This window comes from Hemiscyllium ocellatum, chromosome 18, assembly GCF_020745735.1.
Source record: "Hemiscyllium ocellatum isolate sHemOce1 chromosome 18, sHemOce1.pat.X.cur, whole genome shotgun sequence".
Classification (NCBI taxonomy): domain Eukaryota; kingdom Metazoa; phylum Chordata; class Chondrichthyes; order Orectolobiformes; family Hemiscylliidae; genus Hemiscyllium; species Hemiscyllium ocellatum.
In genome coordinates, this window is record NC_083418.1 from 56,226,655 (window position 1) to 56,246,678 (window position 20,024).

General features: G+C 42.8%; 1 protein-coding gene across 1 annotated transcript in view; it reads right to left on the reverse strand.

The window, feature by feature from the left end:
- Window positions 1–6,061: 6,061 nt before the first annotated feature.
- The window catches only part of kiaa1549la (KIAA1549-like a), a 164,065-nt gene continuing 150,102 nt past the window's right edge, over window positions 6,062–20,024 (reverse strand). Inside the window, exons 17-19 of the mRNA XM_060838554.1 lie at window positions 18,916–19,049; window positions 11,201–11,346; window positions 6,062–7,600 (exon numbers count right to left, since the gene is read on the reverse strand). Of these exons, the coding sequence (XP_060694537.1) occupies window positions 7,322–7,600; window positions 11,201–11,346; window positions 18,916–19,049 (559 nt within the window). The 3' untranslated portion in view covers window positions 6,062–7,321. The remainder of the gene's footprint in view (window positions 7,601–11,200; window positions 11,347–18,915; window positions 19,050–20,024) is intronic.

The following is a 20,024-nucleotide window of genomic DNA, read 5'->3' on the forward strand; positions in this document are numbered from 1 at the left end:
GGTTTAGGAATGGGAGGGAGGGGTCTGAGATGGTTCTAGGGATTCTGCCCCTTCGTTGGATATGTGGAATAGTCCATTTTCCGCAGCTACACTGGCACCACCCCCCACCTTTTTCTCCGCTACATCTTCCCGACCTCTCCGCCCCCCACCCCCTCTCCGGCCTATCACCCGCACCTTAACCTCCTTCCACCTATCGTTTTCCCACGCCCCTCCCTCAAGTCCCTCCTCCCTACCTTTTATCTTAGCCTGCTTGGCACATCCTCCTCATTCCTGAAGAAGGGCGTTAATTCTCCTGTTCCTTTGATGCTGCCTGACCTGCTGCGCTTTTCCAGCAACACATTTTTAAGCTCTGATCTCCAGCATCTGCAGTCCTCACTTTCTCCTAATAGAAAGCGAGTCTGGAGAATTAGTAATGGGGGATACAAAGAGAGCAGATAAAACGAACAGATATTTTGTGTCAATCTTCATTAGTGATGATACAAGTGGCCTCCCACAAACAGCTATAAATCAGGAATTAGAAGGGAGGGAAGATCTCAAGAAAATTAAAATTACCGTGGAAGTGGTCCTGAGCAAATTGTTGGAACTGTGACTGTACAAGTCTTCATGTTCTGATCGATTTAATCCTGGGGTCTTAAAATAAATGGCTATATTGCTAATTGATGCATTGGTTTTAATATTCCATTATTCATTACATTCAGGTACACAGAAAGCAGGAAATCCCAGGCCAGTCAACTCAATTTCTGTCATAGGAAAGTACTACTGAATACACAGGACACTTGGGTAGGTTCTAGGTAATCTCGCAGAAACAATGTGGTGTTATCAAAGGGAAATCATGTTTAATTAATTTTTGGAGCTCTTTGAAGAACTTGTACAGTGGATAAAGGGGAACCAATAGATATAATACATTTAGATTCCCAGAAGGCTTTTGGCAAGGGCCGCATCAAAGATAACTGCAAGGATTAAAATCTCATTGTGTTGGAGATAACATACTAGCACAGATAGAGACTGGGTGGCTAACAAAGCAGCGAGTAAGAATCAATGGGTCGTTTCAGGTTAGCAGTGGTGTGTACAGTGGTCACTGCTGGGGACTCAACACTTCGCTTCTTATACAAATAATCTGGATGAAGGGTTAAAAGGCATGGCAACTAAATTTGCTGTGACAACATAAAGGGAAGTGGGAAATTGAATTGTGAAAAGGACAGAACTTATCTGTATCCTTTAATAGCACCCTAAGGGAGTAGAAAAAGATCTGGCAAATGCAGGACAATGTGACAAAGTGTGAAATGGTCCACTTTGGTAGAAATAGGTTTTTAAAATGACCCAAATGATGAGAGATTGTAGAGCTCTGAGATGCAGAGGGATTTGTTACCCTAGTGCATGAACTCCAGAAGGTTATGTTCAAAGTACAACAAGTAATTAGGAAGGCTATGCTTCAGTTACATGGGGCATTGGTGATATTGTTTCCTGGTGTACTGTACGTAGTACTGCTCACCATGCTTACTGCATTGGAAGCAGTTTCAAGAAGGTTCACATGACTAATACCTGGACTAAGTGGATTGCCTTATGCAGAAAGGATAGACAGGCTAGGTCTGTACTGCCATGGAGTTTAAAACAGACAGAGGTGAATAATGGAAACAAATAAGATCCTGACAAGACTTAACTGTGTACAAATGGAAAGGATGACCTCTTGTGGGTGAATAACCTTTTGTGGGAGAATCTAAACAAGGGGTTGTAGTTTAAAATAAGAGGCTGCGCATTTAAGAAGATGAGGTGAAAAACAGAAGGTTAAGGAGCTTTAGAATTCCTTTCCTCAAAAGACAACGCAGAATCTTTAAATGTGTGCAAGACAGAGGTAGATAGATAGATTCTTGATTACCAAAGGGAGGAAAATTTATCGATATATGCAGGATTGTAGAGTTAAAGGTAAAAATCAGATCAGCCACAATCTTATTGAATGGTGGAGGAGGCCCATGTGGTCTACTCGTGTTCCTTGCTCATATGAAGCCTCAGTTTAATGCCTCATCTGAAACTCGGCACCTCTGACAATGTAGCATTCCCTCAGCACTACACTGATGCACTATTAGGATCAGTCTGGATGACATGAACTAATCTCTGGAATGGAACTTGAACTCACAATCTTTCTACTCAGATGATGCATGATAGAAGAAGATCACTGTGGCAATGGGTGTGTGGAGGAAGAGGATGAATATTTTGCGTCAGTGCTCACTCGTGAGAGGAACAATGTAGATATATAAGTCAGGGAGAAGGACTGTGATATACTTAAATAAATTAGCATTGACAGAGAGGAGGTTCTGGGTGTCTGGCAGGCATAAAGTTAGATAAATCCCCAAGGTTGAGTGAAATATATCCCAGGTTGTTAAGTAAAGGAAGGAAGGAAAACGTAGTGGCTGCAAATAATTTTTAATTCCTCTCTGGCCACTGGAGAGTTTCTAGTAGACTGAAGGACCACCAATGTGGTATCTTTATTCAAGAAGGGAGTAAAGGATAAACCAAAAAAACTACAGGCCAGTCAGTCTAACCTCAATGGTGAAGTAACTATTGGAAGCAATTCTGGGAGACAAAGTTATTCTGCACTTGGAGAAGTAGGGATTAATCAAGAACAGTCAGCTTGGTTTGTTAAAGGGAGGCCATTTCTGACCAACTTGATTTCATTTTTCAAAAATATAACCATGTGCAAATGAGGGCAATGCATTTGCCATAGTGTACTTGGACTTCAGTAAGGCTTTTGATAAGGTTCCACACAGGCTGATGCAAAAGTAAGAGCCCATGAAATCCAAAGAAATTTGGCGACTCAATCCAGAATTGGCTGAGTGGCAAGAAGCAGAGGATGAGGGTCATGGGGTGGTTTTGTGATTGGAAGCCTGTGTCCAGTGGAGTTCTGTAGTAGAAGGGTTGAAACCCTTGCTGTTTCTGGTTTACAGAAATGAATTAGACTTGAATATAAGGGGGTTGATCACTAAGTTCACCGATGATAAAAAATTGACGGTAAACAGTGACGAGGATAACCTTGGATTATAGAAGGATATAGAGGGGCTGGCCAGATGGGTTGATCAGTGGAAAATGCAGTTCAATCCAAGTGTGAAGTGATGTGTTTACGCAGGTCAAACAAGGAAAGAGAATAAATGGTGAATAGTAGGACCCTGAGAAGCACAAAATCAGAGGGACATTGGTGTGCATGTTCACCTGTCCCTTAAGGAACAGACCAAATGAAGTGCTTAAGGTTGCATATGCGATACTTGCCTTTATTAGGATGAGGCATAGAGTTTAAAAGGTTATGCTGGATTGGCTAGGCCACAACCAGAGTATAGTGTGTGGTTCCACATGAGAAATCTGCATTATAGGAAACACAAGATTGCACTGGAGAGGGCACAGAGGAAATTTAGCTGGATGCTGACTAGGTTGTAGAGTTTAGTTATGATGAGAAATTGGATAGACTGGAGCTGATCCTTTGGAGCTGAGTGGGGAGAGGAGGATGGACATATTGAGAGGGTAGACAGGAAAAAAACTTTTCCCCTTGGTGAAGGTGTCAATGACCAGGGGACAGGACAGCATAGAATCTCTATAGTGTGGAAGCAGGCCATTCAGCCCATCGAGTCCACACCAATCCTCCAAAACGCATCCCACCCATATCCAACTCGTACCCTGTCTCCCTAACCTCACATTTCCCCATGTCTAATTAACCTCGCCTGCACATCCATGGACATCATGGGCAATTTAGCATGATCAATCCATCTTACCTGCACATCTTTTGGAGTCTGGGAGGAAACTGGAGCACCCAGAGGAAATCCACACTGCAACAGGGAGAATGTGCAAACTCCATACAGAGAGTCAACCAAGGCTGGAATCGAACCTGGGTCTCTCGCACTGAGCCACCGTGCCACCGCGGGCGGTTTGGGGGGGATGAATTTTTTTTCATTGGGGGGGGTGGGAATCTGGAACTCACTGCCTGTGAGGGTAGTGCTGGCAGCAATCTTCATAACATTTAAGAAGAATTTAAATGTACACTTATGATGCCAAGGTACACAATGCTATGTGCGATGTGCTGGAAAATTGAATTGGGATAGTTGGATGGTTATTGACTGCTACAGACTTGATGCACTGTAAGCTTCAATGACTTCTTGCCCATGCTTGACACCTAGCAGCCATTAATAGTAAAAGTACTGACTGTTAACTGTGACCTTTCTGCTGACCTTTAGGCAGAAACAGAATGCATGGGTAATTACACAAATTGGTGAATTTAAATTCCTTGCATTGATCAATCTTTTCAAATTTTTAAAATAAAACCTTCATTCTCATTCATTAATAGGAAGGAACATTTGCATTGCTATACTTTTTATGAGATGTGCTTAATAGGGTTTTCAGTCGAATTTCAGTCATAAACAATGCTAAAGGAGATATTTCCTCTTCCAATTACTCTTCAAACTGATGCTCAGAATACAGATGCGCACAGCAAACATGGGGAACAGCAAAACTGACTGTGTCCCTTTCCAGAATTTTGCCAAACAGCTGATCAGTCATTCTAGAGAATAAAAAAGCCACTCAAAAGTTATAGAATGTCTTCAATTCTCGAAAGAATGGCAAGTTACAGAGCAAGCAGAAAAATAGGTATTCATTGAAAAATGGAAACCAGTTTGCCCAATGAGACTTACCATTTAACTCCTTTGCACTGACTGGATTGACTTGGCACATTTACACACTCACAGCTTATGCACTTAGCACTTATCGCACAGTTCTTATTATTTAAATCCAAGTAAAAAATAAACAAAAATTTCATTGGCACAGAGACAGAATATTGGCTTGTATTAAGTTCCGACACACAAGTATGTAAGTCAAACAATAATCTTCAGGATCCAGGACTTGGTTTAGCGAGAGAACATGAAGGATCAATGATCATCTTTGATCATTATGTCCTAGGATCATATTAACATTGTGCAAACTTTTGTACAAAGGCCCAAGAAAGGGAATTGTTGGTAAGTTGTACTGAATGTATCACTTCAGAGTAATAACCTAAATCACACTGATTACATTCATCTATCACTTCGGTGTGGTTTGTCTGACATTACTCATTGTTAACATTGAGTATGATACTGGCAGAACAATGAAATACTCCCAACATCAGAAGCCTATAGTTAGAACCAGACAATGGATTTCATGTCAATTAACTGGAATGGGGAGGACTTGTGCAAGTTTAATTTAATTCAGCCCCTGGGAGACTGATGGAATCAGGTACAAACTGGTTTTGTACGCTGCAGCATTGTAATCTCTACTAAGGTAATCATTGTTGATGGGATAAAATGAGGGTTCATCTCAGACCAGGTAATGTCCCACTTGGTGAGTAAAATCAGCAATGCGCCCAAATGTCAGAATCCATAGTTTTTGCCAGATTTGCTCATTAACCATGTTCTGTATCCTGTGCCATAATATATGTTCAGTCTCAATGATCGTGGATACACTCAAAGGTTAGAACTTCAGCTACTCACTAACCTCCAGATGGAGCAGCAAAACTTCAGCACCTCTGTCTTTGCAGTCAACAGTAATTTAGATGTCTCTTTAAGTTATCTGCCTCATGTAAGATTGATAAAGGCATAGTGAAAGGCAAAGACTTAGCCATGGTAGGTTCCCATTTTGTTAATTATCAAACCACTGTGAACAGAACAGGTTATGAAGAATTCAAACCAAGTGCTGTTAAGCCCAATGTTGTTCTTTCATCCCTTGAGGAGATTAATATATCCCAAAGTGTGAAACTTTGATTATGGCAGAGGCAATACGAAGGTTCAAAGTGTTAATCAAAGGGAGGAGAAGGCAGGTTCATTCCTTGACCCTCTCACACAACCTCCTAACCTCAACCCATCATATCTACAACAAGACTCGTTCCATAGAGTGTTCATGCTACAGATCATCTTTGAATCTACACTTTCTGAAAGATTGACTTCTCATGGAGAGCAGAGGCTGGTGACATTCATGTATAAGACATTCAATACAACTTACCAGGAAGAGGATTTAAAGACTGCAATTTAATGTTTTGAGTTCTATTCATGTAAAATGCTCAAAGTTCAAACTTGCAGTTAATATTAACATAACACTTTTGCAACAGGAGGAAGTCACTCGGGTTTTCAAGATTACTCCAGCATTCAATTCCTTGTTTTTACCTAGTTCAATTAAACTGTGTCTGATTAGACCATATTGATTTCTCTGCCTTCGCTCCATAACTCTAATACTGTAATAAAGTTCAAACTACTTTCAAAGCATTCAATATTCATAATGGCCTTCAAGCAACACCACTGGACACCAACGATAAGAAGAAATCTGGAGTTCCATTCTATGACGTAATGGAAATGGTTAAACTTCAGTACCATGTCAGGGTTTATTTGGGATCATTTACACAAGAGTAACATCCAGGATTTCACAGATCAGAGTGCTGACTCCATCATTTAAGACACGATCAATATATAAATGCAAGTTAGAATTCAAACTTGTCCAACTGCCAGTGGAAAATACAGATTTTGTTCGATAGTAGGGAACAGTCCATATCCCAACTGCCAAGGATGGTAAATGGACTGATCCTGTATCACTAAGTGGTTCATCAATGGAGAGTGTGATGATCATCAGGACGCTTGTTTGCTTGGGTAGAGAGAGGAATTGTATCATTGTACTCTATTCGGATCGAAGTTTAAAACCATTGAGTACCAGGTTTCCACGTGATCAGATTAGGAGCCGCACGTAATTGCTGGTTGTCACAAATCACTCGCATCTTACAATTCCTGTGCCCATTCTGCTTTTCTTGTCAGCTGATGCCTGAAGTTTTCCAGTGGAGGGTGCTGCAGGGAATGTACAGCAATAGTCTGCAGTTGACCTTCCTCACCTATTGTCGCTTTTTTTTCTTTGACAAGTCTGTTTTTTTGCACATCTGTTTTCAATATATGCATTGACCACCTCATAGGAAATACACAAGGGTCAGTCAAAGTCCTCCCACCTCCACCAATGTAGTAGTCTTGTGCTAAACATTACACTCAATGACATTACTAGAATAAGACACGATGTATGATGGCGCATTTTCAGACGCATTCCATTGGGGAAGCAGTCGAATGATCTGATTGATCTGCTTTTCATGGCTTGAAACAATTGGCCCGAATCTGCAAGATGATTTTTTTTGTTGTTGTTAGCTCCATCCAGAGGTTAATGACACTTGCACTGGTTGAGGTGAATTCAATCCAACAAACTAGAAATTCCATCGCTGCTCTGGCTCCCGTGGGAAGCTAGGTTGTCCAGGCTCTTCAAAGGATAACACTGCAGAGTGCTGCTAAACCTGGAATTCAAACATGCCAGTCTGTTTCTTGGCCAGCTTTGCAACCTCCTCCCTGATGGCCTTGACCAAAGCAGCGGTGGAGATGTTGGTGTAGGAGGTTTCGGAGGACTCATTCTCTGTCAAACTCTGCTGAGATGCAGCGGTGGACGGAGTCTGAGCTTGCTCAATACACCGAGGTGGATTCGAAGGTTGCGTCTGACTGTACTGCCGATGGGGAGAGCTGTGTGGATACCGAGCATGTGAAAAGGCCTCAACGTATCCAGGGAGAGTTACCTGAAGAGCAACAGAGTTGATCATGCAACACAATTTAGGTTACAGTTAGACTAAATAATCCTATAATCATCTTGTCTTACATGAGGTACAATAAAGGTTCAACAGATAGAACCCTGTGGTGAGAGGGTGGTTCTATGAGGAGACAGCGAGTCAAATGGGTCTACCTTCTCATAGAAGGTTTTGAGGAATGAAAGATTTAATTGGGAAGATATGGAATCCTTAAAAGACTCTGACAGAATAAATGCTGAGAAGCTGGCTGGAAGGTAGGGAAATAGGGGCCATAATCTCAGGATAAGGGGTTAGTCATTTAGGATTAACATGAGGAGAAATTTATAACTCATAAGTTTGTCAATTCATAGGATTTTTCAGCCCAGAGAGCTGTAGGTACTCAGTTGCTGAGTATATTCAGGTCTGAGATGGAGATAGCGTTGGTCATTGATGGAATGAGGAAATAGCTGAGTAAAGTGAAGTTGAGGTGGAAGATCGGCCATTATCTTACTGAGTGACTGAGCAAGCATCAGGGGCCCAATGGGGCCTGCTCCTATTTCTTAAATCAGATACAAAAACAAACATTAAACATAGCTCTGCCATGCCAACAAAAAGGGACCGAAACATCTACTCCTACTTGGGTTGGAAGAAGAGTCAGGTAAGGGCATAGGAGGCATGTGGTGATGAGGGACATTTGAAGATGCTCAGAATTTAGGCTGAGGCTCTGCTGGACTCTGTCCCTTCCAAGGCATCCTATGAGGGAGTGTAGGAAAGATGGGTGCTAGATTTGAGCCTTTGTCTGACGATCTCTTGTGAAACCTCTGTAGCCAGCAGTATCACTGTACGCAGGAAGCAATTGGACTCATGCTGTGCTGAGCCAGAGCTTGGGGCCCACTGTTTGAACTCAAATAGTAAATCAATCAATCTCTGGGAGGAATCCATCACTTCTCAAACCCAGAAGTGTACAGTAACGGGAGGAAAAGTTGGAAAATATCATCTATTTATAGTGCAGAAAGAAGCCAGTCAGCCCAATTGGTTCAGGTGGTCCTTTAGCTCCACATGTGGATCTTCTGACACTATTTCATCTTGCCCTAAGGGCAGGTCCTTCTATTTCCTTTCTCCCTCATGTCTATCCAGGTTCCCCAGTGCTATTTAGTTCAAGAACACCTTCTGATGGCGAGATTCTCATTACTAGGCAAAAGTGAGGACTACAGATACTGGAGATTAGATTCGAGTGAGTGGTGCTGGAAAAGCACAGGTCAGGCAGCATCCAAGGAGTAGGAGAATCGACGTTTCAGGCAAAACGTCCTGATGAAGGGCATTTGCCCAAAACGTTGACTCTCCTGTTCCTCGGATGCTGCCTGACCTGCTGTGCTATTCCAGCACCACATTCTCGACTCAGATTCTCATTACTGTCTGGGCAAAGAATTTTCTCCTAAATTCCCAATGGATTTACTAGTCTCTGCTTTATATTTAAGGTTTTGATTACTCCGAGCCTCACCTAGCGGATTTCCCAGCTTCCTGGTTCTCGTCTCCAGCACAAAGAGAAACATTTTCTCTAAGTCTACCCAATCAAACCCCTCCGTAAACTTAAAGATCTGGTGTTGCTCAGCTTATTTAGCCTATCCTCATTGTTATAACTTCTCAGTTCTAATATAATTGAAAGGGTTCAGAAAAGATTTACAAGGGTGTTGCCAGGGTTGGAGGATTTGAGCTATAGGGAGAGGTTGAATAGGCTGGGGTTGTTTTCTCTGGAGCGTGAAGGGGTGACTTCATAGAAGTTTATAAAATTATGAGGGGCATGGATAGGATAAATAGACAATGTCTTTTCTCTGGGGTGGGGGAGTCCAGAAATAGAGGGCATAGGTTTAGGGTGAGAGGGGAAAGATATAAAAGGTACCTAAAGGGCAACGTTTTCATGCAGAGGGTGGTGCGTGCATGGAATGAGCTGCCAGAGGAAGTGGAGGAGGCTGGTACAATTGCAACATTTAAAAGGCATCTGGATGGGTATATGAAAAGGATTGGTTTAGAGGGATATGAGCCAACTGCTGGCAAATGGGACTAGATTAGACTAGGATATCTGTTCAGCTTATTCTAGTTAGACTGAAGGGTCTGTTTCCATGAATGACTCTTTCATTCCTATTTCTTTAACTTCTCCAATGATCCTACATCACTTGTGCAATCTTTTGTGAAACCTACAAAATTCTAACAGGACGTGACGGGGTAAACGCTGGAGGAATGTTCAGAACCAGGGTCGCAGCATAAAGTGTAAAAGGTAGGCCATGTTGGACTGAGATGAGGAAAAATTTCTTCACTCATAGAGTGGTAAGGCTATGGAATTCTCTGCCACAGAAAGTGGATGAGACCAAAACGTTGAATGATTTCAAGAAGGACTTAAATATAGTTTGAAAGGGATTGAAGTTCATGGAGCGAAAGCAGTACAGGGTATCGAGTTTGGATGATCAGCCATGATCATAGTGAATCATGCATCAGGGTCAAAAGGACCAAATGGTCTACTCCTGCTCCTATTTTCTATATTTCCATGTAGTACAGTAATCAGAATTGTGCACAGTCCAGGTAGACAACCTTTTATCCGAAATCCCGAAATCCAAAAAGCTCCAAAATCCGAAGGTTTTTTGTGAAGTTTTTATGTCATCAACAAGGTTGTTTGGTGTGTAAACAGTTAACCCAATTCCATACCCACTCGATGTGCGTCACTCAGATGTGATGAAGAGTGATGGAGGGGGGGGACCCAGCACTAGCAGGCCTCAATTCTGTCTTAGGCCCTGTTACTCACAGAGTGTGCTGTTTGGTAAGAGTTTTTAAAAATATCGCCGTTAAGCTGTCACTTATTCCGAAGTTTGAAAAATTCTGAATTCCGAAAACCAACTGATCCCGAGCATTTCGGATAAAGGATTGTGTACCTGTACTGTGAAGTGTGATTCAACCAAATTTTGGTGCATGGTTAACATAGTCTCCATTTCTCTGCCAACCTCAACCCTAATTTCCTGCCCACCTACCACTCGAGAATAAGATTATGAATCAGGTCGTCAAGGTTACTTCCATTACTGTTTTAGTGAGGTCAGAGCCGACGTTGCTCAGTGAGCACAGGAGTGATGGGTGACCAAACCTTAAATATGGGTTGGGTCACAGGCAGCAGGGTTTTTTTAAAGTGTGGAAGCTGAGTGACTCGCTAGGTGAGCATTACCGTATTGGAGTTTACACATAACCGAAGCACCTCCACAGAAAGGTTTCCATTGCAAGTTGGCAGAGGCACCACCTGGTTTATCAGTGGCTGGTTTACCCCAGCCACATACTTCATTAGAAAACTACAAAGTTCCTCTTTTGTCACCTTCCCTGCTCAGCCCCGATTCGCCTTATACATTACTGCAAGACTTTAAACATTCCCTAATAAAGGCTCCTTAATCTACCTCACCTAAGGAGAGCACACTCAGCTCTCCACATAACTGGAGTCCTTTGTCCCTGTGTCCTATTCTAGTAAACATTGCTCCAGGTCTTTCACACACTTCCTAGAATGTGCTTCCCACAATGGGACACAATGTTCGGCTGAGCCTAAGCTGTGATGGAGGAAGTTTCAGCATGCGTACGTACGTTCTCTGCCCACTGGGCCTGTGCTTCTCCATCTCCCACGTACGGGGTCCAGGCATGGTTGCGGTAGGGGGAAGGAGAAGGGATGAAGTAGTTTGGGAATCCAGGTCTGTTGGCTGGTATGGCATAGACTGCTGGCACTGAGCTACCTGCAGATCCAAGTGAAATAAAACATTCAGCATTTCAGATATTTATCACAACTCCTGCCATTCAACTCGTCAGTATATGACCCCATGGGCAGAATTGTCCTGACCTCTCCCCCCAGAAAGTAGCGACCCTGGCATGATCAGAAAATTTGGGCCAGTCCCCAGGGTCTTGATGATGCTGACTGCAAGCTTCCAAGTAGCACAGGGTCCTACAGCTGGATGCAGTAACAGTGGAGTGGAATTGGAGTCAGGTATTGTAGGCCACTGCTCGCAATAGTGGCTGAAACCCTTTACTAAAATAATTAGTGAGCAGTTAAAGGAGGTAAGAGCATAAATTCCCTGTAGCTCCTTGAGCGATGACCCAAAGTAATTTACACCCAATGAAGTAATGCTGCAATGAAGGAAGCATGGAAGTCAACTGTGAACTGTAAAGATCCACCACAAAATAAGATGCTGATACTGGATGGGACTGTACTCACCAGGTTCAATTCTTATACAACTAGTCATCCCCAAAGTATTGCTTGCAATCATATCTCCTCTTACCCCTGCACTTGAGTGTCCCTCCAGGAATCTATCTTGAGGCACCTGCATCCTCCCCCACTCCTTGTCGGTCACACATACATGGGGAGACAACAGCCAGGTCTATCTCACAACCATCCCTCTTAACTCCCACATTGTTGCTTGTCTGATATCCACTGTCAGATGGGCAGAAAAATCATCCAGTTAAATACTGCAAAGGCTAAAGCAAATGCTGCAGATTTTGTTTCCCAACCATGGATTCTCTCTCGCTCTCTTTGGCGTATGTCTGAATCTGAACCACCATGTTGTCAACTTTGCTGTCATATTTTACCCTGAGATAAGCTTCCAACCACATATCATTAAAACTGTCTACTTCCACCTCCATCACACCATCATATTCTGCATTTTCCTCAGCTCATCTGCTGCTGAAATGTATGATAATTCCTTTGTTATTTCTAGACTCGACTATTCCAGTACACCCCTGACTGGTAAACAGGGTTCTAATTCTTCCTTGGGTTAAATATCATGCACATCTTTCCTCTTCTGGTCTCAACTTGCACTAAGTCCTATTATCCCAGCACCACTGTGCACTCTGGCCAAGCTTCCCATTCAGTTGGACAACACTGTGTTCCTGTAATCCCACTGCCGTCCCATTGCACCACCCTTGGTAAACATTGCTTGGGCCGGAAAATGGCTTGCTGTGCTCTTCCAGCTGCCTGCTTGGACTGTAAACTGTGACATTCTCTCCTGAAACCTCTCCGCCCTATTATCACTTTCTCACCTCCTGTACCCACCCAGATAATAATTAGCTCTTCAACCATGCTTTTGGCGATCTGTCCTTCACTTGGAGGAACGATTTCTTCCCACTCTGAGGGGAACGGAGAAAGAAAACTCACAACATCAGGCAACTTACTGCCTGAGAACAATAAAATCTGATCACGGGTTCCCAGGCCAGGCCAAAATGGGTCAGCCTTGATGTTTTAGCTGGTGGGTGGTACCACAGCCTCTCTGTAAAATTGAACTGTTGAGTGTACATCAAAATTCAAGAGTTTTGGGGAAAGGACAGGAAAGTGAATGTGAGGAATCAGTTGAGATCCTATTGAATTTGGGAGCAGGTTTGAGTGGCCAAACGGCCTCCTCCTATTCCTATTTCTTACCTTGTGCTAATGAGCAAGGGATAAAGAGTTGGGTTTTTATTGAATGGAATTTAGAAGGAAGGGAGGCAATCTTATTGAATCATACAAGACTCTGTGGGAGCCTGACAAGGTCGATGCTGGAAGTATGTTTCATGGGAAATTTAGAATGAAGGGTGACAGATTAACGTTAGAGTCTACGATTTAAGACAGAGATCAGGATCTTTTGTTTTCTCTCCTCTCAGTGGGACACTTGACTTCAGAATTCTCTTCCACATAGAGCCTGGGTTCTTGAATACATTCAGTGCGGAGTTTAGCAGGTTTCTGATTGACGGGGGAGCCAAGGGTATGGGAAACAGATGGTAAAGAAGAGTTAAGGCTTAAATCAGATGAGGCCAAATGAATGGCAGAATTAGCTAGATGGGTCAAATGGTCTACTCCTGCTCTTACTTTTAATAAACTTAAATCTCTAATCTTGAACCCATGACTTTCAAATTCAGGTTAGCTGGATCGGTCATAGCAAAGTGCCATGTTGGGTCCAGGAATGTGCAGGTTAGGTGAATCAGTCATGGTAAAGTGGGGTTGGCTGTCTCTGGATAGGATGCTCTTCAGAAGGTCGGTGTAGACTCAATAGGCTGAATGGCCTCTTTCCACACTGTAGGGATCCTATGGTTCTATGAAATGACCCAGTTAGTCACATTTAGGCTGCCTGGACAATTCAACAGCTTTTTATTTGTTAGATATTGTTATCTGGCACCTGCATGTGAGCAGATTTACTAAATTTAACTTTCCAAGTTGTCGTCATCGGATTTAAATCTGTGACTATCAGTCTGCTAATTCAGTGCAATTACAACAAAGTTGTTACTCCCAAATGATAGGTAAACAATCTTCCAAAAACACTTTATTGCATTCTGCAGAATACACAATACAAATTCAGGATACTTTATTTCTGTGTTCTAACTGCTTCCCACACACAAGATGTAAGTGATAACAGTGGCTGTTTATTCCACGGGTCCCACAAGCCATCGACTTCTCTAAACTAAGTTGCTGATCTGATTAAGGCATTAGATGTTAGAAGGAATTTGTAGGATGGGGCATGGAGACATGGAGAGAAAGAGATATAGTGTTACCCTTGAAGACGAACACAGAATTTTTTCCCCCACACAAAGGGAATTAGAAATCTGGAACTCTGCACCCAGAAAGGCTGGGGCGAGGTGTTAATTGGAGACTGTTGAATATTAGATTAGATTAGATTAGATTCCCTACAGTGTGAAACCAGGCCTTTCGGCCCAACAAATCCACACCAACCCTCCGAAGAGCAACTCACCCAGACCCATTCCCCTACATTTACTCCTGACTAATGCACCTATCACTACGGGCAATTTAGCATGGCCAATTCACCTAACCTGCACATCTGTAGACTGTGGGAGGAAACCAGAGCACTCGGAGGAAACCCACGCAGACACGGGGAGAATGTGCAAACTCCACACAGACAGTTGCCCGATTTAGGAGTTGAACCTGGGTCCCTGGTGCTGTGAGGCAGCAGTGCTAACCACTGAGCCATCGTGCCATGGTCAGTCGATAGATAAAGGGGTTTGAGGCAGGAGAAGTAATTGATCCAAATGTATGGGTCAAAAGTCACAATCGGCCAAACGATGTTGTGAATGTTATATTAGAATTAAAAAAGAAAATCACAAAATAAGTCCTCTATACAGAATAATTCCCACCCTGATCCTAATTAAAATCATTAAGAAAATGTGCAGTTTGGGGAAATTAGTTTGCTTTGACCACAGGACAGGTCAGAAAATGATCTTGTCCTCATCACCAAACCCATACCCCTCTAACCCCAGCTGTCCATTTTCTTTTTGTTTAATTCATTCATGAGAACGTGAGCTTTGTTGGCTGGGCCAGCATTTATTTGCCATTACTTGTTGCCTATGAGAACTCAGGAATTCACCTTTTGTTGCACAGTTGGTTGCATTCTGCAGATTTTACACTAGGTGGCGGGCTAAACCACAAGTTGACATTTCTCCTCAGCAGTGTTATCTTGAACATGTTTTAAAATTTATACTCGGATCAGTAAAAGGTAAACAGGGCATCAACCAAATAAGAATCACATGGATAAATTTGAGGCTTTGTGACCATTTCTGGCCTTGTATTAATACCACCCCAAAGCACAAAACTGGAAAGAGAGACATAGTGCCAAAATGTTTCACCTTGAGGGCATCAAGAACGATTCCCTGATTTGCAGCTAAATGACAGGACAGGCAATTTTGGTGACTAACCAAGAGAGCTTGGTAAACCACCAGCCAACCGACTTGTTAAGAGCCAACCAGTGAGCGTCTCAGTCTTCGACAATGGAGCCCCATCATGCCAGATGTTTTCAAAGGCTGGTTGCCTCTAGGCCCAAAAGCAGAGAACTAGTCTTCAGGAGATTGTTGGTTTTCTTTTGCACCTCGTGGAGTGGGGTCTGAGGGGAGAAGGGTTCAAGCAGGACGGAGAAGTGACAGGGGATGGCTAAAGGCGCACCCCTCCAATGCCTCCAAGGAAAGTCACCTGTCTGCTACAACTTAAGCAGGAAAGTTGCCATGGTTTCCCAGTCTGGAAACCAGTCACTTTTTTTGACTGCCAGGAGCATGGCCAAAACTGGGAACAAGCAAGGTATATCCTTAAATAGTTGTTAATTGGCCACTTAAGGGCCTTAATTTCTGGCGAGTACATAAAGACCCCAGTGGATTTTCTTACACAGCACTTCATTGGTTCGGATGGTGAGGGGAAGGTGAGTATTTCTCCATGTCCGACTCACTAATTATTTTACCTTCTCGTCATATCTTGGGAGGGGAAAATCACACCCATCAGGATAACTGTTAAGAACGCCAAGTTTCAAATCATCGCAACAATTTATACTACAATAGATTCGGGGAACAACTGGTCGACTTATACGTGTGTTGCTTCTAGGAAGTATAAATGAGCCATGTTGTGAGCTCAACTCATCCATTCACATGGAAGAGCTCACTCTCCACAAACAAAAGGAATATGTTCCTGCTTTGTGCCTTGTGAAATCTCAGTGAGGGCTCCTGGAGTCTGGATGTCCCCATTGCTTCCTTCATGGCAATGCCTTGGTCAATCAGAGTCAACTTCACAATTAATCAGCACCCCCTTTCCTCATGTTTTGTGATCATTTGAAACTTGGTATTCTTGCGTCTGTCCTGATGAGTGCAAAGTGAAATGCCTCACCAACAAGTCTCTTTCTTCAGGAACATTCAAGTTCAATATGAAGAGATTGCTCTTGATCATTAGCACGTGGCTGCTCTGTGGGATCTTGCCATGCACATACCCCCTGGCACATTTCTTATATTATAACAATAACTGCACTTTGATAGCACTTCATTGACTAAAAGGTTGTATTGTGAAACGTGCTATGAAAATGAAGTCTCCCTTTTCCCATGCCAATAAAACATTGCAAGATGGGCTGATCTCACTAAAAGATAACACACTCTCCAGGCATCATTTGGGTCATAAATGCATGGCCTTAATTTTTATCATCTCCCTTCTGCAGCTTCCCTCTTCAGGCAGTTTCAGATAAATTTCTCTCTAAAATCTAACATCCTGCAGAAACACAGTTTTTTGCATCAATTGTTTGACATTCCCATGAATGTGTGGCCTAAAGAAGCTAAAAAGGTCTTTCAGGAATACTCTTACCCTTGTAGGAGAGTTCACTCTAAACCTCCACATTGCTTCATCACACTTCAAAGTCCTGACCAACTAACATCATTGTATCTCTCTAGGTACATTGGCAAGGACATTTGCTGCACAAATCTGATGAGTCTAACTCATACCTCAGAATAAACTCCAAATACCTTCCAACTGGCTAATTACTTTTCTTCTGATTTTTTTTTACTTTTCCCTTCTAGTTTATTGGCAGCCTCCAAAATTGCCATTAGGATTTCACTTATAGACCTACCTTGTGAGCCTTCATTTTATTGTGTAAACTATTCAAGCTGTAGCACTTTGATATGTTTCAGCTTTATAACCGTAAGGTCCCTTGCTTTCTTTCTCTATCTCCCCCACCTCCTCTACGCCCATCCTTCCCCTTCTTGTGGTCACAGATTCTCCAGCACATGATCATTTGCTAACAGCGAAGTCACTTTCAGACCCAATGTTAAGTCTTGCACTACCTTTCAAAAGTTAGCTCCCTGAAAGTGTAGCATGAGATAGAATCACAGGAGACCATTTGACCTCTCGAATCCGTTCTGACCCAAAATTAGTATATGCCTGGCCTGTGTCTTAATTCCTTTTTTCCCCTTGCTTCTGCATCCTTAAATATTTTTACAAAATGTCAACAGACTCTGATTTTACATTTTCAATTGACAACCCCGGACTGGGCATCATTTTGGGGGAGTTCCAGATTTTCACTAATGTTGAAAAAGTGCTTTCTGATATTATTCCTGAATGGCTGAGCTCTAAGTTCAAGGTTACACCTGTTTATATGAATCCATTAACTTGAGGAAATAGTTTCTCGCTACCCTATCAATTTTATTTATATTATGAAACATCTCAATTGAATTGCTCCATAATCTTCTACACTCAATGGAATACAAGTCCTGAGTGTATTCAGTCCTGATAACACAAATGTGGGAATACTTAGAGGCAATCTTTCATAATATAATGGGCAGTGTGCACAGAGAAGGTAACCTGTTTGGATACCAGGGTTGTTAGAACAGCAGCCGGAGGAAGGTATGTGCAAGGGTGTCCCGCTTTCTGTTCTGGGGCAAGAAACAGAGACTGGGACAGTTCCCGAATCCTGAACCTCCCTCTGTGGGAGGGAGGGGTTGGGGGGGTGAGCAGTCTCGGTAGGGATTACCAAGTGACATTGCCTTTACTAACTTGGAGACAGACTCTCAACTGACTAATGACTGCAAGCAGACTTGACTCGGTTGATCAACCAGAACAGTTCCAGTCTGAGGGCAGCAGCAGGCTGCAGTGTGAAGTTAGTTTGGAAGAGGGTCAATCAACAGACAGACAGAGAGACAATCACCATTTTAGATTAGATTAGATTACTTACAGTGTGGAAACAGGCCCTTCGGCTCAACAAGTCCACACCGACCCGCCGAAGCGCAACCCACCCATACCCCTACATTTACCCCTTACCTAACACTACGGGCAATTTAGTATGGCCAATTCACCTGACCCGCACATCTTTGGACTGTGGGAGGAAACCGGAGCACCCGGAGGAAACCCACGCAGACACAGGGAGAACGTGCAAACTCCACACTGTCAGTCGCCTGAGTCGGGAATTGAACCCGGGTCTCAGGCGCTGTGAGACAGCAGTGCTAACCACTGTGCCACCGTGCCACCATCACTGAATGATCTCTGGATGCACCTTAACATAGACAAGTACAAAGAAAATAGCTCAACATCTGAAGACACAAACTGTTCCCCTTCAATGCAGAGAGCTGGAAGCTGACTAGTACATTCCAGTGTTAACTGGACTCAGTTGGATTTTCGATGAACCTGATCGGATACCCACCACACACATGGAAGGGGTAGCAGGGATGGACTGGGACCTGTTCAAAAGGCCCACAGCGGGGATTGAGCAAGGGGTTCAGCACAGTGGCTGGTAGGATTGATATGTGGTGCCACCCATCCCAATCTCAAACCCAGGGCCATAAAATACCAGGCCAATAACGATATTCAAATAGCTTGATACCATCCTTCAGACAGCTAACAAGACAGTTCCTCAACGTAAGAGTCATATTGGACACAGTTCCTCAACGTAAGAGTCACATTACACTTGAAAAACTGTGTTTTCTCTCTCCAGATATTGCCAGACCTTCAGAGTTTCTGCTGTTTGTTTCAGATTTACAGCATCCGCAGTATTTTGCTTTGATGCCCTCAAACTGGCATTCACAGGCCTTACCTGAGTAATTTGTGATTGGCTGTTCTGCAGCGACAGTGGATCTGGACACAGGTACATAGGAAGCTTCGTGTTGTGATTGATCTGCACTGTGACTCTCAACTGTTCTCGTGTTATTGTTATTTTCTGATGTCCAACTGCATCAGAAACAGAACAAGTCAGAGAGATGTTTCTTTTCTTTTTAATGCTGCAATACCTTTTATAAATGTCACATTTTGAGCCAAACCTGGGAAGTTGCATTTCCCAAAGTTAACAATCTCGTAAGAACATAAGACATAGGAACAGAAATTAGGCCATTCAGCCCAGAGTCTGCTCTACCATTCAATCATGACTGATCAGTTTCTTAACCACATTCTCCCACTTTCTCCTCTTAACCCTTGATCCCCCTTGACAATCAAGAATCTCTGTCTTAAATATATTCAATTATCTGGCCTCCCCAGCCTTGTGTGGCAGTGAATTCCATAGATTCCTAAATAGTCCTACATTCTAACTGCAGTCACCAGGGAAAAATACAGAGAAAATGGCTCAAAATAAAGGCTAATAAGTCTTCAGGCCCTGATCCTAGCATCCTGAAGGAAATGGCTGCTGAGATAGCTGAAGCATTTGTTTTAATTTTTACATCTCCAAGGTTCTGGAAAGGTCCCATCAGATCATAAAATAAGGAATGTAACTCATCCATTCAAGTGAGGAATGGGCAGAAAGCAGGAAACTAGAATATCTGTCACAGGTATATGCTAGAATTTATTAATAAGTAAGTTGCAGCAGAGCACTTAGAAAATCTTAATGCAATCAGGCAAAATCAACAAAGTTTTGTGAACAGGAAAACATGTTTGACTAATTCACTAAAGTCCTTTCCAAAAGTAACAAGCAGCATGGAATAAAGAGAAAACAGTCGATGTGGTATATTTTGATTTCCAGAAGGTATTTGACAAGTATTTCACCATATCAAAGATTACTGTACAAAATGGGGACTGGAATAACTTCCTAGCATGTGTAAATGAGTGGTTAGCAAACAAGAAGCCAGTAGGCATAAGTCTGTCATTTTCTAGTTGGCAAGATTCAGGGTTGGGTGTTGGAAGCCACCATTTACAATTGATAGTATTGACTTAGAT